General features: G+C 40.1%; 2 protein-coding genes across 4 annotated transcripts in view; one reads left to right on the top strand and one right to left on the bottom strand.

Moving 5' to 3' along the window:
• PMPCB (peptidase, mitochondrial processing subunit beta) lies at positions 1-12635 on the top strand. The gene is made up of 13 exons (XM_059712758.1): positions 1-147; positions 713-853; positions 1790-1876; positions 2238-2367; positions 3367-3565; positions 4445-4524; positions 7877-7989; positions 8814-8957; positions 10294-10454; positions 11723-11808; positions 11888-11976; positions 12113-12188; positions 12275-12635. Exons 1-13 carry the CDS (start codon positions 52-54, stop codon positions 12337-12339), a joined length of 1467 nt encoding a protein of 488 aa, XP_059568741.1. The 5' UTR covers positions 1-51; the 3' UTR covers positions 12340-12635.
• DNAJC2 (DnaJ heat shock protein family (Hsp40) member C2) overlaps positions 12590-23451 on the bottom strand; it is a 25348-nt gene continuing 14486 nt past the window's right edge. For 2 of the 3 annotated variants that reach the window (XM_059712755.1, XM_059712757.1), the window contains exons 10-17: positions 22848-22997; positions 18860-18948; positions 18506-18575; positions 16645-16829; positions 15106-15206; positions 14894-15001; positions 12938-13095; positions 12590-12722 (exon numbers count right to left, since the gene is read on the bottom strand). In XM_059712755.1, the coding sequence (XP_059568738.1) occupies positions 12648-12722; positions 12938-13095; positions 14894-15001; positions 15106-15206; positions 16645-16829; positions 18506-18575; positions 18860-18948; positions 22848-22997 (936 nt within the window). In that variant the 3' untranslated portion in view covers positions 12590-12647. The remainder of the gene's footprint in view (positions 12723-12937; positions 13096-14893; positions 15002-15105; positions 15207-16644; positions 16830-18505; positions 18576-18859; positions 18949-22847; positions 22998-23451) is intronic. The other variant, XM_059712756.1, reaches the window with a different exon arrangement.

Below are 23451 nucleotides of genomic sequence, written 5' to 3' on the forward strand. Positions count from 1 at the left end.
CGCCCCCGCGCCGACCTCGGAAGCACTTCATCCACCCCGTGCCCCGCAGAGATGGCGGCCGCGGCCCGAGCCGTGATCTCGTCTGCGGCGCGGCCGCCGCTTTGGAGCTTCGCCCGGAGGTTCCTGGTCGGAGGCGCTGCCGGGCGGGTGAGCTGCCTTCCTCCCTCTGGGCGCTGCCCCGGGCGGCGGGCCTCTCCGGGGACCCCGCTCGCAGGCGCCCTTCCCTCCCGGCCGCGGCGTCGGCGCCGCTCACCCCGACGGCGGGCGGGGGCCGGGCTCCGCGAAGGGCGCCGCTCTCCCCTCCCGCGGGGCGGCTGGCTTAGGTCCCCCGCTGTGCGATGACCCCGGCCCCCGGCGCCTCCACCGGTTGCTCGGGAGTCGTCGTAAAGTGCACGTGGATGACTCGAACCCGAGGTTGCCAACCGGGGGCATGGCGGGGTGAGGTGTGTCTGCCCCGAGGCCTGTGTTTGCCGTGTGTGTGCCTTTCTCTCTCTCCCCGCCCTGGCTCCCTCCTGCTCGGCAGTGACGCCCCGGCCCGGGGAGGGCACGCGGGTGGCCGCTGCGGGCTGTAGGGAGGGCGATGGAGGCAGGCGCGGGCCCGGCGAACCGGAGCCGCGGAGGGCGAGTGCTGCACAGACTTAGGGTTTCGATCCACGACCTTGGCTCGGAATGACGCGTGTTTTGGTTCCTCTCTCCCCTCCCCGCCAACCAGCCATCGCTTCTGGGAGGAAACAGACCGAGAAGCACCCGGGCGGCGGCGCAGGTGGTGCTCAATGTCCCCGAAACACGGGTGACCCGTTTGGAGAACGGCCTCCGGGTGGCCTCCGAGGACTCCGGGCTGTCCACGTGCACGGTAAGTGGCTCCCGGGAGGCAGCGGCCGGCCGGTTGTAACCCGAGCTTCTTCCTTGGCTGAGAAGCAGTGGCCGGCCTGTCGCTTAGGAGGCTTGCCTCCAGTGCAGCGGTTCTCAACCTGTGGGTCGCGACCCCTTTGGCGGCCGAACCACCCTTTCACAGGGGCCGCCTAAGACCATCCTGCGTATCAGATGTTTACATGACGACTCATCACAGTAGCAACATGACAGTGATGAAGTAGCAACGGAAATAATTTCCTGGTTGGGTCACCACATGAGGCACTGTTTTTAAAGGGCCAGAGGGGTGAGAACCACAGCTCCAGTGCGACTTCCATACTGGATGCATGCACCCCCCACCCCCGCCCCCACCCCCCTCCCCCCCGCCGCTTAAGCGTCGGCATCTGGTTTTTGTAGCCTGTTATTGTTTGTGGTTAGTAATGTTGATAGTAACGAACGTTGTATTTGCTGGGCTGCTCTGTGCCAGCTGCTTTTATATGCTGTATTTTCTTATTTGATCTTTAAAACAGTTCTTTGTATATAGGACTCATCATCCTTTTTATAGTAGAGGAACAGGTGCAGAGACGTTGAGTGGTTTTGTCCTGGGTCCCACAGCTAATACATTACAGAACCAGGACTTGAACTTATGTTTGACGATACCTGATACTCTTTATGTTATAGTTGTGAATGGCTGTAGTACAAGTTGGACTAAGAATCTGGGTCCTCCGTGAAGCATGCAGCAGAGTATGGATGACCAAACTTTTTAAATCTCATAGTTCATAGCAGTGTACTTACTATCCACTCAAGTCAAGAAGACTTTAGTGTTAAGACTAGAAAGCATTTGTCAGAAAAAGAAAGGTCTGTCTCCCTGGTCCCCACTGCCATTTTCCCCAAAGAAAGGAAATGGTGCTTTACTTAATTGTGCCTTGGTTACATTAAGGTCGGGCTCTGGATTGATGCTGGAAGTCGGTATGAAAATGAGAAGAATAATGGAACAGCTCACTTTCTGGAGCATATGGCTTTCAAGGCAAGTTGTCTGACATATTTAATAAGAACGCATTGTTTTAAGAGAGCACAAAATTTCATTCTAAGGCATGAAAAGCTTCAACAGTGTGGCATGTTTTATTTTTAAAATCTTCTTTTTTCCCAGAATTATTCTCTGAAGTAATTACTTATATTGGCTCTGTAGAATTGAAACAGAATTTTCTCTTGGGATGTAAGGGTCATCTGAAAATATACCACAATTTCTGAAGCCTAATGTACTTTAGAAACCAAATTTGCTCCTTGCCTCAAACTGACATAGACTATGTCCTCATACTCATTGTCTGAAGTGTTTAGAACAGATGGGGATAAAGGCAAGAATCATAACCCCCCCTCTTTTATTTCAGGGCACCAAAAAGAGATCCCAGTTAGATCTGGAACTTGAAATTGAAAACATGGGTGCTCATCTCAATGCCTATACTTCCAGAGAGCAGACTGTATATTATGCCAAAGCATTTTCTAAAGATTTGCCAAGAGGTATTGTTGTTATTTACACTGCAGATATGTAATTTTCATAAGAATTAAGAAAATTTAGTTTTTATTCTGCCTGTTGTGAAAGGGTAACCCCCAGAAATGTACACACAAAAAAATTCTGTTTTTCTCCCAATATGACAAATGATAGAAAATATGTATAGGCACCCTCGCCAGTTTGGCTCAGCGGATAGAGCATCAACCTGCAGACGGAAGTGTCCTCGGTTCAATTCTGGTCAAGGGCTTGTGCCTTGATTGCGGGCTCGATCCCCAGTAGGGTGTGTATAGGAGGCAACTGATCCACGGGAAAGACAGAGAAACATTGATGTGAGAGAAACACATCGATTGGTTGCCTCCTGCACACCCCCAACCAGAGCCTGGACCTGGGAGGAGCCTGCAACCAAGGTACATGCCCTTGACTGGAATCGAACCCGGGACCCTTTGGTCCGCAGGCCGACGCTCTCTCTACTGAGCCAAACCATCTAGGGCGTCCATGACAGTTTTGAAGTGGTTGTAGGTAGTGATTAAGTGTTGTGGGCCCTCTGGCAGATTTTTTTTATTTTTTATTATTGCTTAAAGTATTATCTGGCAGATTTACACTTAAAAAATTTTAAGCCCAGCCGCCATGGCTCAGTGGTTGCGCTTCGACCTATCAACCAGGAGGTCGCGGTTCAATTCCCCGTCAGGGCACATGCCTGGGTTGGGGGCTTGGTCCCTCCTGGGGGGGTTGCAGGAGGTAGCAGATCAATGATTCTCTTTATTGATGTTTCTATCTCTCTCTTCCTCTCCCTTCCTCTCTGAAATCAATAAAAATATATTTAAAAATTTTTTTTACTATTGTCCTTTTAGATATATTGAATGTATAGAAAAATGTGTTTCTTCTAAGTTTAATTATTTAGTCAATATTGAGTGATGGTCAGTATCATGGTTTCTGGTGCTAGTTACCTAGATTTTAATAGTGAAAATTAAGACTCTTAGTATTTCTTATGCTTTATTTTCAATTAGCTGTAGAAATTCTTGCTGATATAATACAAAATAGCACATTGGGAGAAGCAGAGATTGAACGTGAACGAGGAGTAATCCTTAGAGAGATGCAGGAAGTTGAGACCAACTTACAAGAAGTAGTTTTCGATTATCTTCATGCCACAGCTTATCAAAATACTGCACTTGGACGGACAATTTTGGGACCAACTGAAAATATCAAGTAAGTATAATTCTCAGATTTTTTTTTTTTTTTTTGAGAAAAACATGAGTTGTGAAAACTACCATTCATAAACATTCAAAAAATGTGTTTCAAAAAGTAATTCCTCTCCCCCACGCCCCTCACCCATGATGATAATCTGAATGAAGTTGTAGTTAGCTATACTTTAGCCACACCTAACTCCCCGGGGCCTGGGCTCCTAACTGCTTCTGGAAAAAACAAGTGATGGTATCCCATCTGGCTTCTTTCTTGATGTAAAAAAGTTTGAATTTTTTGATACCTGATGCCAATACACTTTTTCTGACTATGTATTTTTTTTTTAAATACATATTTTATTGAACTTTTACAGAGAGGAAGGGAGAGGGATAGAGAGCTAGAAACATCGATGAGAGAGAAACATCGATCAGCTGCCTCCTGCACATCTCCTACTGGGCATGTGCCCGCAACCCAGGTACATGCCCTTGACCGGAATCGAACCTGGGACCCTTCAGTCCGCAGGCTGACGCTCTATCCACTGAGCCAAACCGGTTTTGGCAGTGACTATGTATTTTTTATGTTTTTATTGATTTCAGAGAAAGGAAGGGAGAGAGAGAGATATAGAAACATAAGTGATGAGAGAGAATCATTGATCAGCTGCCTCCTGCACCCCCTCCTACTCCCCACTGGGGATGGAGCCCCCAACCCCGGCATTTGCACTGATTGGGAATTGAACAGTGACTTCTTGGTTCATAGGTTGACACGCAACCACTGAGCCACACTAGCCAGGCTTTCTAACTGTGTTTAACTTAGATTTCCTTTAAGGTCTAATTTAATTTCAGGTATGTTGTGAAGTTCTGTGCTTTTTAATTTCTGTTTAATTACTTTTCTTACTCCATTTCACAGATCTATAAATCGTAAGGACTTGGTGGATTATATAACTACACATTATAAGGGACCAAGGATAGTACTTGCTGCTGCTGGAGGTTAGTTGATTTAAATGTCTGTTACAGTAAAACTGCAGTATAATGGCTAATTCGGGCGAGGGGGTGTCCGTTAAAGCTGAAAGTCTGTTATATAATAAAGTAGGTTTTCTATGTGCATATGTTAAAAAATTGACAAATTAGTTTACCTGTTTTTACTTACGTAGACACATTTGTGTAATTAAAATTAAGTATGAAAAGTTTAGTTTCACAGAAAAGTTTTCTATATGTATTACTGTAATTTTAAATTTATACTGAATACGTCTAGTACATGCGTGCATTCAGCAGTCACCTTGAGTAAACAGATGCACACGTGTGGGCTGTGGCTTAGCACACTTTGGAACATTGGCTGGCACGTGTTACAACTGTTGCAGAAACAGAACCAGTTACCATGTGCTATGCGGTGTGACCCTGTACTAACCATTCGCTGAACATTGTTGTGAGCAGTGACGCTTGGCTTTAACTGTGTGGATCAGAGGCGGGGACTGTCCCGCAGGCAGTGTTAGGCCTACTAAATCAATGGGTTTGGCCCTGCCAAGGGATGAGTTGATTAAATGTTTGACCAAATATAGCAGGCTCATTTTTAAGTTGATAATTTTGTATGGCCCCAGAATGATGTTATTAATATCCAAATAGTCCTTGGCAGAAAAAGGTTCCCCACCCCTGATGTAGACTATAGTAGATATGTAATATTTATATCTGTCAGTGAAATTACTACAATTTTTTTTCCAATATAATGGACTATTTGCTAAAATTTGTTTAAAATAACAGTGAATTAATAAGTAACCTATTAATTTTAAGCAAATCTTGGTTAAAAGCATTTTAAAATCAACAGGGTGTTAATTTTCACATAGGACATACGGACTGGAAATTTTGTCTGTTAAATCTGAAGTCTGTTAAATTGAGTGTTTACTGTACTTTTAAACAGAGTAATGTGTTTATCAGTTTGATCCCGTTGGGAGATGTCCAAAGAGTATTTACAGAGGTGTAAGGGGAACCAGACTTTCCTCTCTGCTTTATAGTAGAGTTTTTTAATAGAAAAGTGTATGGACTCTCTAATACATAAGTGTACGTACATAAAGGAATTCACTTGCAAGAGAGGGCACAAGTGAACTGGGAGACAATGACACTTAGAAGGCAGTGCCCTACAGTTAGAGAATCTTTCAAGATTTTAAATTATTTCTTGAGAACCAGCTTCATCCTTGGTTAGGCATGGAATGGGTAGGTTATGTTCTTTAATTCTTTCATTTGTTCATTCTTTCATTAATCTATTATTGAGAAGGGGAAGTACATAGGGAACCATGAGAATGTTTAATGGGAATCCAAACATGCAGGTGGCTGACATTAGGACCAAGCTTCTTTGGGGACATGTTTAAAGCCTGTGAATGATAAGAAAATTCACATTAGATTCTGTTAGATTTCCTGGCACTCTGAATTCAGGCAAACAGTACATTTTATTGGTTTCCATTTTTTTTTTTTCCTTCTTTTTTTCTCTTTCTCTTTAGGGCAAAGTGAAGACAGATAAAGTGTAGATACGTTGTGTTAATTCTTCCATTGGAAATGACAGTAAATTAAAATTCTAGTTGTTCTGGATAGACTTATGAGCTAATTACTTGGAAGTAATGGAGAAGATAAAAAGGAGGGTTAAGTATCTCAAATATATTATTCATTGTGGCTCTCAGCTAAATTATGTTATCTGTGTATGGCAAGCAGTGCACTCCAAAATTCTCTTGGAAACGGAGGACTGTTAGTGAGGTGGGACGTCAACATCCAAGCTGTCTGGAATGTCTCTGCCATTGTTGTTGCATATGGACAATGGGTTTTGTTGTAGTTCATGAGTTCACTTTAACATTACTGAAGTTAGGATATCTTATAGTAATGGTTTGTCCTAGATTAATTAGCCTTTTGTCTTATTGATAAATAAACAATGATGTGCCTTAAAACATTGGCATCTTGAATTCAATGAAATAGGTCAGACTTAGCTTCATTAAAAAAAATTATTTGGCCCTAACCGGTTTGGTTCAGTGGATAGAAGAACGTCAGCCTGCGGACTGAAGGGTCCCAGGTTCGATTCTGGTCAAGGGCATGTACCTTGGTTGCGGGCACATCCCCAGTAGGAGGTGTGCAGGAGGCAGCTGATCGATGTTTCTAACTCTCTATCCCTCTCTGTAAAAAATCAATAAAATATATATTTAAAAAAATTTATTTGCTCTTCTGCCTTCTGGATAGAGGTAAGTAGAGTTGGTGTTGGAGCAGCTGAGTCTCTGGAACGCCCAGCCAGGGGGGCTATAGGTCAAGGTGATAGAACAGTGGAAGCTGTTGTCATCAGGTGCTGAGAACTGTGTGCATGTTCATGGTTTTTCATTCTCTGCTTGTCATTCTTGTACCATGAAGATTTTCCTTGTTTTGTCACCCTCTGGATTGATATCTAAGGCGGCTCTCCTACATAGGGATTCTGAAAATGTACAAGCATGCCGTCTTGTTTCGTACCACAGATTTGTTTGGAAAATATGGGTATAAGTTGTGCTTTTATATTCTAGTAGAATGTTTTATTTATTTTTTTAAATATATTTATTGATTTTAGAAAGGGAGAGAGAGAGATAGAAACATTAGTGATGAGAGAGAATCATTGATCGGCTGCCCCAAGCCCTCTTCTGTGAACTGAAGTGGGCATGTGCCCTGAATGGGAATTGAACTGTGATCTCATGGTTCATAGGTTGACGCTCAACCAACCACGAGCCATACCAGCTGGGTTAGAATGTTTTATTTAAAGACATTTTGTGGCAATATTTTTAAAACCATTTATACATGCCTAAATTTGTTTTGTAAGTTTGTGTTTAAAAATCCTTCACTAAGATTGAATCTGTTTGGGTCTCAAGTTTGGATTGTAAGGGGTATAGAATCTAAGTAATTCTTAAGTTTTGGATAGCAAGTAATAAGTATTTGCATAGCTAGGGATTTATTCGGAAATTTAGGTGAAATTATTTTGTTCCTGAATTTAAAAAAAAAAGTAACAATTAAAAAATTTTAAATGTTACTTTTTTTGCTAGTTTGCATTCTAGGACTTTCAGTGACTTAATATAACATGATTTCATATGGAATATGGTATTTTCAAGTTGTCTTACTATCTTTTCCTGTGAATCCACTGGTATGTTAATGATAACTGTTGATTACTCTACAGAATGACAAAGCTGTGCAACCAAAAGCCTTATAACACCAAGGGAAAAAGGTGTGCTGTATGAGCTTACCCTTAAATGGTTTAGTGAGTGCAAATAGTTACGTGAAACTGAGGTGTTTAGTTCTCTGCTTTGATTGTACTGCTATTACATATGTAAAATATTTTCCTTTACTTTAGGAGTTTCCCATGATGAACTGCTTGAGTTAGCAAAGTTTCATTTTGGTGACTCTTTGTCCACATACAAAGGAGAAACACCAGCTCTGCCTCCCTGCAAATTCACAGGAAGTGAGGTAGGGCAAGCCTCCTAAGCTAGTAGTTAACCCTTTTGAGTTTCGTGTTGTATTTATGAATAAGTATACAAAAATGTGCATGTTTCCAATAGGAGTAAAATGGAAGAAACCAAAAGCTTAAACTGAAACACAGAAAAAGGGAAGAGGATGGACTCTTGCTTATATTCATTCCAATTTCATATTATTTAACCACCTACTTTCCTAAGGAAGCAAGGTTTTAAGGGCAGCAAATTTAGCATTGTGCTTTTCTTTGGCACTATGCTCATTTATATATTGTAAGGTATAAAAGTTAACTTTTATTTTAAAAACACGCCAAATTTTGACTTTCACATTAGGTTTACTCTTGGCTAAGTTCTTTCTTCTGCCCAGTAGAGCCAGAACTTGCAGGAAATCTGCCGCTTGTCAGCTATAGTTTTAAGCCTCAGTAGAGGCTTAGTCTGCCACATTAGGATTGATGCTCAAAGTAGTGTCTGGAAGGAGGCCTGATGTTGGCAGTTAAATAGAATATCGCATTGGCAGTACAAAAATAAGCCTGCTATGTCAAAATTAGCTTAAATTTAGATTTAAAAATTCAGATCAACAAACACAAAAGATTGATTTCTACCGGGTAACCATCTGGTGGCTGTGACTAGTATTTCAGTTGGAGACCTTGTGATGAAAGTCCCTAACTCATGAAGTTCTTCTAGATTAGATTGTACAGTGTAATAGTTCAAACCAAAATAAGTCATGGTGAGCATTTTAACTTTGCAATTAATGGGAAGGTGAATTTGTTTCTTTCTTGTTAAGCATGTTATGTAGTGTTTTGTTTTCTTTATCTTAACTAGATTCGAGTTAGAGATGATAAGATGCCTTTAGCACATCTTGCAATAGCTGTTGAAGCTGTTGGTTGGGCACATCCGGATACAATCTGTCTCATGGTTGCAAACACACTAATTGGCAACTGGGATCGCTCTTTTGGAGGAGGAATGGTAAGTGATTTAAAATTTTTGTTCAGCCCTAGCCAGTTTTCTCAGTGGTTAGAATATCAGCCCACAGTCTCAGGTTCGATTCTGGTCAAGGACACATACCTCAACGGCACAGGCTCCATCCCCAGCCCCAGTCTGGGCATGTGTGGGAGGCAACCAATTGGATGTTTCTCTTTTGTCTCTCCCTGTCCCTTTCACTCTGTTTAAAAATCAATGGAGCCCTAACCAGTTTGGCTCAGTGGATAGAGCGTCGGCCTGTGGACCAAAGGGTCCCAGGTTCAATTCAGGTCAAGGGCATGTACCTTGGTTGCGGGCCCATCCCCAGTAGGGGTTTGCAGGAGGCAGCTGATCGATGTTTCTCTCTCATCGATGTTTCTAACTCTCTATTCCTCTCCCTTCCTCTCTGTAAAAAAATCAATGGAAAAAATATCCTCAGGTGAAGATTAACAAAAATAAAAAATAGAAACAAAGAAGTTTTTTCATAATAATTGCAAGATAGAACTCTGTACTAAGAATTTTGACTTTTAAAATATAAATTGATCCTGGTTTCATCCTGAGCCAGAAATTTTTTCCCCCCCCTTTTGCCATAAAGTTTATTAGTGGGATAATTGGCAAGATTTGAATAAGGATAGAAGAATTTGTTAACAGTCAAAGTTACATCCTAATTTTTAGTGGTTGTTGTGAAGTTAATTTCCTTGTTTTTCATAAGTGCACACTAAAAAAGTATTTAGGAGTAAAAAGCACCACATCTGCAATGTATTCTCAAATAGCTGAAAAAATATGTTAAAAAGAATGATAGTTTGCATTCCAGGACTTACAGTAACTGGACGGTAATATAGAGCAAGCATGGTAATATAAGAATTGTTAGGTATTTTGAATAAAGGGAATTCTTTTCACTGTTTTTGTAACTTTCCTGTAAGTCTGAGATTATGTCAGAATACGAAGTGTAAATTTGTACTCGAAGATTTCAACAAAATACATTTCATCTCTTAGGTTTCACATGCACTATAATTTAAAATCTTTAAGCATACATAGCCAAGAGCACTACAGATTGGGTTGGTAATAAGGTAGTTTAGAATTGAGTGTAACTATGTTAATTATAGGGATTCATTGCTTTTTACATTATGAGTTTCTCTGGGGGTGCATTGGGCTGGTGAGATAAGTATAATTCTTAGTGTTATTGAATTTTAAATTTATTATTTGACTGATGTTGATAGATAAAACGGAGAAACTCAGGCTCTTAGGTCATTCACTGTTTGTCTCATATCTCATTCTTTCTGGTAAATTGGACATGTATGTATATCTACAGTTCTCTTGGACATTTTTCTTTTCCTTACAGAACTTATCTAGTAAGCTGGCCCAGCTTACCTGTCACGGCAACCTCTGCCATAGCTTCCAGTCTTTCAACACTTGCTACACAGATACTGGATTATGGGGAATCTATATGGTTTGTGAACCAGCCACTGTTGCAGACATGTTACATGTTGTTCAAAAAGAATGGTAAGAAAATAAATCTCGCCCAGAATTCACACCCAGTTTCCTCTATACACTGTTCATGCTGATTATTTTCTACTGATGTTATTAGGATGTAATAAAAAGAATGAGACCAGCAGCAGCCATGTTTTGAAAGATCACAGATGTTTCCTTTAAGTCTCATGTGAAGCTGCATTGATTTCAACTATAGAAAATTCTTTAAGAAGAATACTTAAAAAAGGAGACCCTAGAAGTTTAAAATCCTGTATAAGAAAAGCCAAATATGTTTAGTATCCAGTTGGCCCTTCAACCAACCAAAATGCTAATGATATGCTAAGGCTGAGCATGTCAACCACTCACTATGACGTGCACTGACCACCAGGGGGCAGACGCTCCGACTGGTAGGTTAGTTTGCTGCTGGGGTCCGGCCCATCAGGACTGAGCAAGATGGGCTAGACATGCCCTGGAGCCCTCCCAGGCCCCAGTCATGCACTGGGTCCCTCGGCCTGGCCCGTGCCCTCGTAATCTGGGCCCCCTTGGGGGATGTCTGTTTCAGCTCGATCCCGCAGGCCAGGCCGGCCAGGCCAAGGAACTCCGCTGGTGCACAAATTCATGCACCGGGCTTCTTGTGTTTAAATAAATTCCAACTAGAAGTTTGGAAAACATCTCTAAAAGTTATCTGGCTTGGAAACGCAGTGTTATGAAAATGAATCTGAAGTTGCCACTGCTAAAAGAAAGAGAATTTAGTTGCCTACCAACCTATCCTCTAGCATATCAGAGCCTAGCAGATGGGGATTTGTGAACTCTCAAAGTGGTTATAGCATTTCTCAAAACATGGTTAGACTATTTTAAAATATATTTTTATTGATTTCAGAGAAGAAGGGAGAGGGAGAAAGATAGAAACATCAATGATTGGCTGCCTCCTGCATGCCCCACACTGAGGCTCAAACCCACAACCTGGGCTTGTGCCCTGATGGGGAATCCAACCGTGACCTCCAGGGTCATAGGTTGATGCTCAACCACTGAGCCATACCAGCCGGGCTAGCATATTTTTATATTTTATTGAGCTTCTGTTTGATAGTCATATCATTTTCAGAAATTAACAATACCAGGAAAATAATCAGTAATAGATTAGCTTTTGCTTAGCTATTGGGATCACTAGTAATTTTAAGTTTTATAAGTTGAAATCAAGTTGTGGTATAATACATAGAATATAGTATGTCTTTCTTTAGATCATTATTATAAAACATGTACTCTAACTACTTGACATTTTGATTTTTCCAATTGGTTTTTAGGATACGACTCTGTACAAGTGTCACTGAAAGTGAAGTTGCACGAGCCAAAAACCTTCTGAAAACAAACATGTTGTTGCAACTCGATGGTAAGAATAAAGATGTAAGTTCTATTTTCATATGATTGATCTGTAGTCCAATGCTTAGCTTTTTTTTCTCTTTAAACAGGTTCTACTCCAATTTGTGAAGATATTGGTAGGCAAATGTTGTGCTATAATAGAAGAATTCCCATCCCTGAGCTTGAAGCAAGAGTAGATGTAAGTAGTTCTTCCATGCTTACTATTGGGTCTTGTGTAAAAATATCCTTATTACAAAAGCTAAAAATAGTATCATTCCAGGTATAGAATTTGTTTTTACTGTAAAAAGCTCTGAATGCTAGTATCTTTATTTTAGGCTGTGAATGCTGAGACAATTCGAGAAGTATGTTCCAAATATATTTATGACAAGAGTCCAGCTATTGCTGCTGTTGGTAAGCTTGGTCATTTTTCTATGTAGAAAGTTGGCTAAGTACTTTCCTTTTAGTCAATTTTAACTTACTTTTCTTTTAATCCTTAGGTCCCATTGAGCAACTACCAGATTTTAACAGGATTCGCAGTAACATGTGCTGGCTTCGCAATTAAAATGCTCCTCAGCAAAATATTTTGAACATACATATTTATAAAACTAATAGAGACTGGCAAGTTTTAAGCTATCAGTCCCCAAAGGAAAACATAAAAATGAACATACGTACTTGGAAATTTGAATGAAACACTGCATCAAACTTTCAACAGATAATGTTACCACAGTGAATGGTAGCTCTCTTGAGAAATTTTATGTTGGAACAGCACACTTTCAAATTATCTCCATAAGTACAATTATAAGAATGAAAACTTGTAAAGTATTTTCAGTTTTATTATAAAAATGCACACACAACAAAGATTGTCTTAAGTCATTTCTTGGTTCTACTTGCATTTAGTACTTGCTCTTGAGCAGCTTTCTTTGCTTTTACCATCTCGACAAGTTCCTAGGAAGGGAGAAAGGTGTTATTTAGAATCAGCAGACATTTCTAGTGTTTGGTATAAATATGTAAAACATTCAAATTGGATTAAGTCTATAATTAAAGATACTACTAAAAGGTTGATTTTACTAACTCCCAGAGCTCTGAAAGTTTCTAAGATGGCCCATGACTACTGTGGTATTAAAGTAAGCAAAAATCTATAAACACAAAACATCTACAACCTTATATCGTTTCATGCAGTCCTTCTTTGTCCTGCCAGGCACTGCTTCTGCTATTTTTTCCCATCTTTCAGGTGTATTTACTGGGTATGTTTTCAAGGCTTGTTCCAAAAGTTTCTGCTCTTCTGTTGTCCAAGGGGTGAAATCTGTGCATGGACCTGCTAAGAAAAATTTTTATTTGAAAACCCCAGTTATAGAAAAATGTCTTGGGGCACCTTTCCAGTGAGTCTTCTGGTGCACAGGTATCTTGGTGAGTGCCCATTCAAATCTATGATGTGTAATTTTAAACAAATTTTTAGACATAAGACACATCTCTAAATATTAATGAGAGGGAGAAAAAACTTGAAATAGCACACATGCCAGAAAAATATCTCAAAGGCTTTTTAAAAAATTTACATTTTTATTGATTTAGGAGAAAGGGAAAAATTTGTTGTTCCACTTACTTATGCATTCTTTAAAAAGATACATTTTTTTAAATTGATTTTTAGAGAGAGAAACATGGGTTGGCTGCTTCCTGCACACCCCCTACTGGGGATTGAGCCCACAACCCAGGCATGTCCTCTGACCAGGAATGGAACCTTGTGATCTCTTGGTGCATGGTGGTGACACTCAACCACTGAGCCACACCAGCTGGGCCATTGGTTCCTTCTTATATGTGCCCTGACTGGGATTGAACCTGCAACCTTGGCTTATTGGGACAATACAGAACATAAGTTCTTAATATTTTCAAACTGAAATTTTGGGATAATAAACCAAACCAATCTTAATACAGGAAAAGTGGGATCGTTAAAGGCCAGGGACAGGTTAACTTGTAAAAGTCAAGGCTATTAGTTAATCCCAAAACACATTTGGAACTATGATCTGGAAAGCATATCCAAGATTAGCTCTGTTTAAGGGAGAAAGGACTGGTGGCTCACAAATGTGTGAAGTGAAAGAACTTTTTCAAAGTTTGCCAGCAACTCAATAATGTCACATCCCAAAACACACATATATACATGAACAAAAGTTTCATACATAATACTCACTTATAAAATAGGTATAATGCCCTATGACATTTTCTGTTCATGACCCATTAAATATATTTCATGACCCACTTATGAAGGAGGCTTTGGGAGGCTGGGTCATGATTTACAGTTAAACACTGTAATTGGTCTAGAGCAATAAAATTGGCTAGAATACCCAAGACAATTTTCTCAGCACCCTAACAGATTTTAACTTCATTTTGAAATAATTTCAGAAGAGTATAAAGAATCCCGATGTATCCTATCCTGATTCCCCACATAGGAACATTTTACCATACTTGCTTACTCTTCCTTTTTACATACACATTTGTTCTGAACCATGTAAATTGCAGACATGCTTCCCCTTTATTCCTAAGTACTTCCATATATTTTCCCTTAAAAACAAGGACATTTTCTTACACAATTATAGTGTACTAGAGGCCTGGTGCACGAATTCATGCACAGGTGGGGTCTGGCCAGTCTGCCCTGATTGGGGCCAACCAGGCTGGGCAGGCCGTGGGGGAGGGGCCACAGGCAGTTGGCTGGCTGGCCCAACCCCTGGTAGAACTGGTGGAACTCCCAGTTAAGGGGATAATTTGCATATTAGCCTTTTATTATATAGGATAGGATTTTTCAGTCAGGAAACTGACCTTGATAAAATATTATCTAGTTTTAGACCTCAAATTTCAATTGTTCCAATATCCTTTAGCACTGATTTGTAAAATCTGGTGAGGAAAACAAACACAGCCTCTCCCCTAATGGCATATGAACTGGAAGAACTGTGATTCTCAGTGGTGTTAAGTAAATCTATCACTGTCCTGAAAATGTTTGCTTTACATCTTCCAGTCTAACCACTTTATTTCCCAATCATTCTGAACACAGACCTTAAGTCTTGTATATCCTAACACAGTGTGGATACATGGCTAGCATCTTCTACTTATAGAAAAAATTTAATTACCTTCAAATCGTTCTGAAGGTGTTGCGTTGTCTGCTTGAGGCACTACTCCATGTTCTTTTTTAAATTTATCAAAAGCCTTTTTGTTTATGTCATCTTTTTGATGAGGGTCTGAGGAATGAAAAAATTTAAACATATTACAGATCATCTCAATTAATAGAGTATTTTAAAATAACCAAGGTAACAAAGAAACTGATTTGGCAAAATTAACTCACCAAGTTTTTGAAGACTTTTTGCTTTGCTGATAACATCTTTGGCGGTTCTCTTGACTCCAGAAGAAGAATGTATGTTCATGTAATTAGCAATAACTTCCCATCTAGAACAATCAATAGGATAATTAAGGCAAAAACTCCAAAACAAAAACCAGAATGACTAACTTTTTAAAAAAAATATATTTTATTGATTTCAGAGAGGAAGGGAGAGGGGGAGAGAGATAGAAACACCAATGATGAGAGAGAATCATTGATCGGCTACCTCCTGTATGCCCCACACTGGGACCAAGCCACAACCCAGGCATATGCCCTGACTGGAAATCGAACCGTGACCTCCTGGTTCATAGGTCGACACTCAACCACTGAGCCACACCGACCGGGCATGACTAACATTTTTTAATGCAGAAGAGTTAGCTATAATATCTACAGAATTGGCTCTAAATTGGGGGTCTAATCATCACTATTGCCTGGACTATAGTTTTTGCTTTTCATATGTTTAAATCAACTGTCATAATCTTGATTTCAAGTCTATAAAACCTTATAGATTCTGTGTACAAATCAATGGAAATAACCATACTTTGGTGTATCCCACCATTTGGACACACACTTAAGGAGATAAATAATTCTGAAAACAGCTTTAGTTGCCTGATGTAAAGAATGAAGGAATCTGGATCTCTAAGGCTTCTTTGAATTCTAAACTCAAAACTGTAATAAGCTTGGGTTTGAAGTCAGAAGCAACAATGAATTAAGACTATGAATACACTAGTTCCTAATATAAGCCATGATGGAATAAGCCAACATGAGTCAAGGTTTTTCTAATGATTTTTAATTTCTGAGAAACTGATGAAGCATGCTGCTGTATGTATATGTGTGTGTGTGTTGGTGTAAGTTAAGACTAGTAGGTTCAGCTCAGCCGGCGTGGCTCAGTGGTGGAGAGTCGACCTACGAACCAGGAGGTCACAGTTTGATTCCCAGTCAGGGCACATGCCTGGGTTGTGGGCTCCATCCCCAATGTGGGGCATGCAGGAGGCAGCTGATCAATGATTCTCTCATCAGTGATGTTTCTATCTCTCCCTCTCCCTTCCTCTCTGAAATCAATAAAAATATATTAAAAAACAACAACAAAAAAACTAGAAGGTTCAAAATGCACTCTGCTTTTCACACTTCCCACTGGCACAGAATTTAGTACAGGGCAGTCTGTCTAGACAAGCATATCTCTGGAAGTTGCTGCTGTTACTTGGATGCTTTGTCTAGATCAGTGATGGCAAACCTATGACAAGCGTGTCAGAGGTGACACGCGAACTCATTCTTTTGGTTGATTTTTCTCTGTTAAGGCATTTAAATATATAAAATAAATACCAAAAATATAAGTCTTTGTTTTACTATGGTTGCAAATATCAAAAAATTTCTATATGTGACACGGCACCAGAGTTAAGTTAGGGTTTTTCAAAATGCTGACACGCCGAGCTCAAAAGGTTCGCTATCACTGGTCTAGATTATCCCCCGCTCTGGGTTGAAGAGAAATTTAATTAAAATCAGTACCTTGAATTTGTTCCAGCAGGGAAGAGGTTCACAGCTTTAATTAGCAATTGCAGATCATCTTCTGACCAGTTTTTACTGCCATTTCCACCTCCACCAGCTGACTTCTCTGCATTCTTAGATGCTTGTCGCATACGAGCCTCAGCTTCCTCTTTCTCTTTTCTAATTTGCTCATTTATTTCTTCTATCTACACAAATATAATAGGTAAGTCAGGGACTTAATGCATCTTGCTACCCTACACTCCCTTTCTAGCTGGGGTTTGTGGTTTTCAACTCTCAGTATTATCCTGACAATGACCCAGGCCAACCCCAAAACCGGCATCAGCTTTTCACTCTGGCTTCTGGCTGCAAAGCTCTGCTTAAGGAACCAAGAACCACCCTCTGCCTGACCTACCCTGTATTTCTATCATGTGATTTCTACGTGCGTTTGACACTAAAGTCTACAGTCACTGGGTTATTCACCCACACAAGGCCATTTCAAACCTGTTTAATAAGCTCATACCCACTCTTTCAGCAGATATTCAATTACTTTTCAACAAAAAGATAACAGCACAGCAAAGTGGTATCTGTTTTATCTTGAAGTTCTACCCTTTACATTGTTACATAAAATCTTTCCTCAAACATGCACAAGTAAAAAAAGAAAACCTTTACTTGACCTTGTTGCTTCTGCGGATGCTATCTTGGAGTCATCTTGGACTCATTTCTTTACTTTAATCCCTCAGAATCAATCACCAAAATCCCAATGATTCCCATCATCACTCTCCCAGTCCAAGCCCTTCCATCCTTATAGTCACTTGCACATGTATTAGGTATAATACATCCTGTCCAATGCCAGATTAATAGTGCAATGATAACCCTTTCCTACTCAAAGATCAGCAGTAATGGAAACTAATGACATTAAAAACATACTTAATTTGGCACTACTTTTCTTAACCAACTTCATCTCCCCCTCACTTTCTACAGCTACCCATATTTTAGAGTTCATGCTGTTACTCTGACCTTCATTTTCACAGTCTATCCTTTTAGGCTGGCTCAAACCCTTCACTAAACCTTCCCTGACCACTCTGTCCTGGGGTTGGCACTTGCTGTCTAACCTACAGCATTTCCTGTGGGCCCTCCATCTTTTGGTCCTTAGGCCTTTTCTCTTCAGCATAATTGTTCCTGAACTCCTTTGTGCAGCAATAGCAGGCATTTCTATGAATCATCTGGGCACAGTGCTATAATAGTAGGTACTAATACTTGTTGCATTGAATTTAATTTCTGGGCCTGTTTCCTCATCTGTAAAATAAAAGGTGTAGACTAGACAGAACAAATGTATCTTGGTTCTAAATATTATCCTACAAAAATGCTCAAGGAATAGCCAAAACAATTATTTTTTTCCTGAGAATGATTAGAAAACAAAACAAGCCCTAGCCTGTTTGGCTCACTGGATAGAGCGTCGGCCTGGGGACTGAAGAGTCCCGGGTTCGATTCCGGTCAAGGGCATGTACCTTGGTTGCAGGCACATCCCCAGTAGGGGGTGTGCAGGAGGCAGCTGATGGATGCTTCTCTCTCATCGATGTTTCTAACTCTCTATCCCTCTCCCTTCCTCTCTGTAAAAAATCAATAAAATATATATTTTTTAAAAAACAAAAACCTATGATTAATGTGCTAGGATACCACAAATCAAACATCATATAACGATATCACTGAATGCAATTTAAATCAACAATACCACTTACTATAAACAAAGCAGAGTGCGGGACCCAAAGAGAAATGCTCTCTTGCCCTCATAGTAACTTACGTTAGATGGGGAAATACTGAGGTGAAAACAACACTATAAGCAGAATTAAATGCAAATAGAAGTGATGTTTTCCTCCATTACCTGTTTTTCCAGAGCAGCCTTTCCTACTTCTTTTGTAGATGATGTGAGTGTTTCATTCAAGCACTGTAAACTAAGGGGGGAAAGGGATGAAAATTTATTCTAAGCCCAGGAAATGATTTCAATAGATTTTTTATTTTAATTTTTATTTGTTGTTTTTAGAGAGGAAGGAAGAGAGAGAAAAGAGAGAGAGGGAAACACTGATTTGTTGTTCCACTTATTTATGTATTCATCAATTGATTCTTTTATGTGCCCTGACCGGGCATCAAACCCACAACACTGGCATATCGGCAGCATGCTCCAAACAGAGCTACCTGGCCAGGGCTGAAGACTTCAATGTTAGTTCTGTAGTTATACCTTGTTAATTCAAGGCGATCACAAAGTTTTTCCACTTCTTCCATCATTTTAACACGCTCTGCCTCATTGTCAGAAAAGTGATTCCAGGCCTAAAAGCACAAACATAAACATTTTCATCTTATATCTAGTGACACTGAAAAATACACTCATAAACACAATTACAAAGCATGACGTTCTCAAGAGGTTCTTGAACATATGGCCTTCTGACTATCACAACCATATTTGAGGGTACTCCCAGGGCTCTCCCTGACTGCTAGCAATAAAAAGGCATTCCCGAGTAGGAAAGCAAAACAAAAATGGTGATGATGCAGAAGACTTGGATGTTCTAAAAATCAGAATGAGTTCTCTGAGAATCACTTAATTCTGTATGATGACTCAAATTAAAATCTAGCGTGTCCCGAACTGGAAAATTTCATGGAAATTTTAAGTTTACTGAAATTAAAGAAAAAGGTAATGTGGTAAGGAATAGAAGGTATTAGGAAAATTATGCTTAGAATAAAACATCATGATGTACCTGATGTACAATTGGTAAGTGCTTCCAATACTGCTGATACTTAGGCCTCCCATTCCTCACTTTTCTTTGCTTCCTTAAGCCAGGCAGCCTGGCTTTCACTAAAGTTCCAATGGGTCTTACTGCTGATACTTCCTTAGGCTTCTCAAAGCACTACTGATTTTCTTTCTACCTGTCTGAGTCACTCTTTCTCAGGCTCTTCTTCCTCTACAGTGGTTCTCAACCTTCTGGCCCTTTAAATACAGTTCCTCATGTTGTGACCCAACCATAAAATTATTTTCGTTGCTACTTCATCACTGTCATGTTGCTACTGTTATGAATCGTCATGTAAATATCTGATATGCAGGATGGTCTTAGGCGACCCCTGTGAAAGGGTCGTTCGACCACCAAAGGGGTCGTGACCCACAGGATGAGAACCGCTGCAACAGTACCTTTACTACTGGCGTCTGCCAGGGTTTCTTTCACCCACCCTCCTCACTCTCCCCTCTCCCTGGGTGATCTCATCTACTCACAAGGTTCCTAGTGCCACTGAGATTTTTTTTTTAAAACGTTTTTATTGATTTCAAAGAGGAAGGGAGAGGGGAGAGACAGAAACATCAATGATGAGAGAGAATCATTGACCAGCTGCCTCCTGCATGCCCCCTAGTGGGAATTGAGCCCGCAACCCAGGCATGTGTGCTTGACTGGAATCAAACCCAGGACTCTTCAGTCCGAAGGCCAACACTAGCCACTGAGCCAAACTAGCCAGAGCACCACTGAGATGTTTTTATTTTTTAGAGAGAGAGGAAGGGAGAGGGAGAGAAATATCAATGAGTCAATCAGCTGCCTTCTGCACACTCCCTACTGGGGATTGAGCCCAAAACCCAGGCATGTGCCATTACCAAGAATCAAATCGGTAACCTCTTGGTGCATGGGGCAATGCTCAATCTACTGAGCCATACCAGCTGGACTGGATAATTCCATTCTTGAACTCCAGACTTGTACACACTAGCACCTATTTTCATTTGAGTGTCCCTGCGCCTAACATGCCCGAAACTAAAATCATCATTCCCCATAGCTTTTTCCTCCTCCTTTGTTTTCTACTTTAGTGAATTATACCATCACCTATCCAGTATTCCATGCAAGAAACCAGGACATATATTAACCCTCGCTCTACTATCTCCAACACATAATTGATACCCAATAGGCAACAGCTTATTCTGCCTCCTAAATGTCGGTTCATTTCATCTACCTTTTTCTATTCCTATCATCTCCACCTTAGTTCATGCCACAATACTCTCTCACTTGGATTATGGCAAAAGAATACTAATTGGTTTCTCTAACTCCAGTCTTCTCTCAGCATCCTGACCAAAACCAACTCAGGATCACATTTACACTAAAAAGACATATAATGTCCTTCGAGACCTGGCTCCTCCTCAGCTCCTGAGCTGCCTCAGACACATTAAACCCACTCCTCTGGAACTCTGCATTCTCTCAATGCTCCTTGACCTCTCATTGCTAATCCCATACATATTCACCTGGCTAAATACTACTAGATCCAGAAAGCCTTCCCTGACTACCTTTCTGGTACCTTCTCATCCTAGTACTCATCTAAAAGTGCTTAAAGTGTTAGAAATAGCTGTTTGTCATTCTCCATCATAAACCAGTGGATTCCTTTAAGGCAAAGACTGTTTCATCATTATATTCACATCAATTATGACTGCTTGGCACATAGTAAGTGCTCATTAGATATTTGATAAATAAATGAACTCACGCTGGAAAGGAGTGATAAAACAAAGTTACCAAATGTCAGAACTTTTAACCTCATTTAAACATCATCTTTAAGAACTATTCAAGCTTTTCATTTTCTAACTAGTGTCCCAGTGCACGGATTCATACACATTGAAAGGAAATTAATTAGAAAAAATATTTTAATATCGCTATTTATGTCTTGCTAATGAAAAGAAAATAGGATTCTATCGAGTCTCCTATATACCTACTCCAGGACTTCTGTGAAGATCAAATAAGATGAGGCACGGGAAAATGCTTTACAAACATTTGGGAAAACTGTAAAATGTTTGCATCTGGCTATAAAGCAAGTTGGGTTCCTGGGCTGAAGAAACTCCAAGGAGGCTAGTCACTAGGGAGAGGAAGCTGGACGTAGCTACGTGACGTCACTACTCGGCACCCACAGCGACCATTTCCAGGCTGGGCTGTGGGCCGCGGGCCGCATTCTGCGCCATGGAGTCTTGGCAGCGTTGGCTGCGATTTGGTGGGGTGTTGCTCCGGGATGGTGGCGGAGCCTGTGTCCCACTGGGGGAAAGCTGAGTGTTGGTTTGTCGGCACCAAGTCTGTGGTGCTGTTTATTTTTAATGGCCATGCGTGTCATGGCAGCTCCTGCATTGAGCGTCTGCCCCCGATGGTCAATGCATGTCACAGCTACCAGTTGGATGGACACTTAGCCTTTTCTGTATATAGATTGGCCTTTTAAATTTTTGTATTGACTTCAAATCATATGCCAAATGTGCCAAGCACTATATGTAAATTATTTCCCTTAACCTTCACAACTCTACTAGTAGGTATTTTTTCAGTTATTATATAGGTGAGGAAATTGAGGAACAAAGGGGTTTGAAGCAACCTTCTGAGGCCACAGGTAGTAAATAGAGAATGACTTAAAACCCAGGCAGCTTTACAACTATGATATACTGCATCCTTCTCAAAACAATTTTCTAGGTGAAATCTGAGGAAAATACTTCATATTATCTGATAAGGAACAATATTACTAGTCTTTGACTCTACCAGTTTAAAATGTAAGAACATCTCTTGGACAAAACTACATTTGAAAACTTTTGGTATTATTCGTCAATATTTATTAGTGAAAACTGTATTTGGATGCAAACTACCAGAACTCACCCAAATGATATCCCTTTATTTAGATAAAAATAAAAGCTTTTAAATCCTTAACACCAAAGTTTAACTTCTAAAAGAACATTTTCTAACTTAAGAATTTCACACTATTAAGGAAGCAACCAGCCAAAACCAAATTGTGGTGTATCATCAGAACAAATGATCTGTTTTCTCCAATGAATGTGGGCAGGGAAAAAGATGGTGATGACAGGGAGCCTGTTACAGACCAAGTTAGGAGACACATAACTGAAGCCTTTAAATGATCTTTAGATTCTAATTTGAATAAATCAACTATAAAAAGACATTGTTGAGATAATAAAGGAAACAAGAATATAGACCAAATATTAGGATATTAAATAAGTGGGGTTTTTTAAACTTTGAAAATGGCATGGCGGTTAAATAAAAAAAATAAAAAATCAGAGTTGGATATTAAAATGTGAATGTGGGAAATTTTTAAAAGTGAATTTAAAAACATTTACATTTTGAGATAAAATGTATACAACAGCTTAATTATACTTGCTTAGTATAAGAAGAGAAATATTTTATTTTAAAGTGTAATCAGCAACTTTGCTTGGTCAACTCATGACATACCTTGCATGAGTTTCGAAGTTTTTGCCTTTCCTTTTTGATGGCTTTTTTCTGGATATCTTTTTCCTTCTTTGCCAGTAATGCTTGTTGTCTAACTTCCTCTTCTTCTTTCTCTTTAGCTAATCGAGCAGCTTCTAATTCAGCCTGTCTTTGCTTAAAATGGGGAATAAAATCATTTTAATAAGAAAATTAGAATTCCTAAATGCTCTATCATATTATTTAAAAAAATTCAATCTTTTAATAAATTTTAAAAAAGATGATACATCAATGTATTGAAGGTTGAACTGGGAAAAGCAGCTGGTAAAGTTCTACAAACATATTTAGGAATGCAAAACAAACATCCTATATAATAAAAGGCTAATATGCAATTTGTCCCCTCAGGAGTTCAACTGAATGGGAGTTCAACCACTTGCTATGACATGTGCTGACCACCAGGGGGCAGCGTGGAATGAAGGAAGGTTCCAGCCAGCAGCTGGGGGAGGGAAGGCCCCGATCAGCCCTGATCTCTGGCCAGGCCTAGGGACCCCGTGCATGAATTTCATGCACCAGGCCTCTAGTATTAGAAATAAGCATGATATTAAAGAAATTTATATAATGTTTTTGCTCA

Source organism: Myotis daubentonii, chromosome 10, assembly GCF_963259705.1.
Source record: "Myotis daubentonii chromosome 10, mMyoDau2.1, whole genome shotgun sequence".
NCBI lineage: Eukaryota > Metazoa > Chordata > Mammalia > Chiroptera > Vespertilionidae > Myotis > Myotis daubentonii.

What these genes read in the sequence shown, in the direction of transcription:
- PMPCB (XM_059712758.1), top strand. Translation starts at nt 52, where the DNA reads ATGGCGGCCGCGGCCCGAGCCGTGATCTCGTCTGCGGCGCGGCCGCCG. An exon ending in TTCTAAAGATTTGCCAAGAG is followed by an intron (nt 2,368 to 3,366) that starts GTATTGTTGTTA and finishes ATTTTCAATTAG; the next exon opens with CTGTAGAAATTCTTGCTGAT. An exon ending in GCTCTTTTGGAGGAGGAATG is followed by an intron (nt 8,958 to 10,293) that starts GTAAGTGATTTA and finishes TTTTCCTTACAG; the next exon opens with AACTTATCTAGTAAGCTGGC.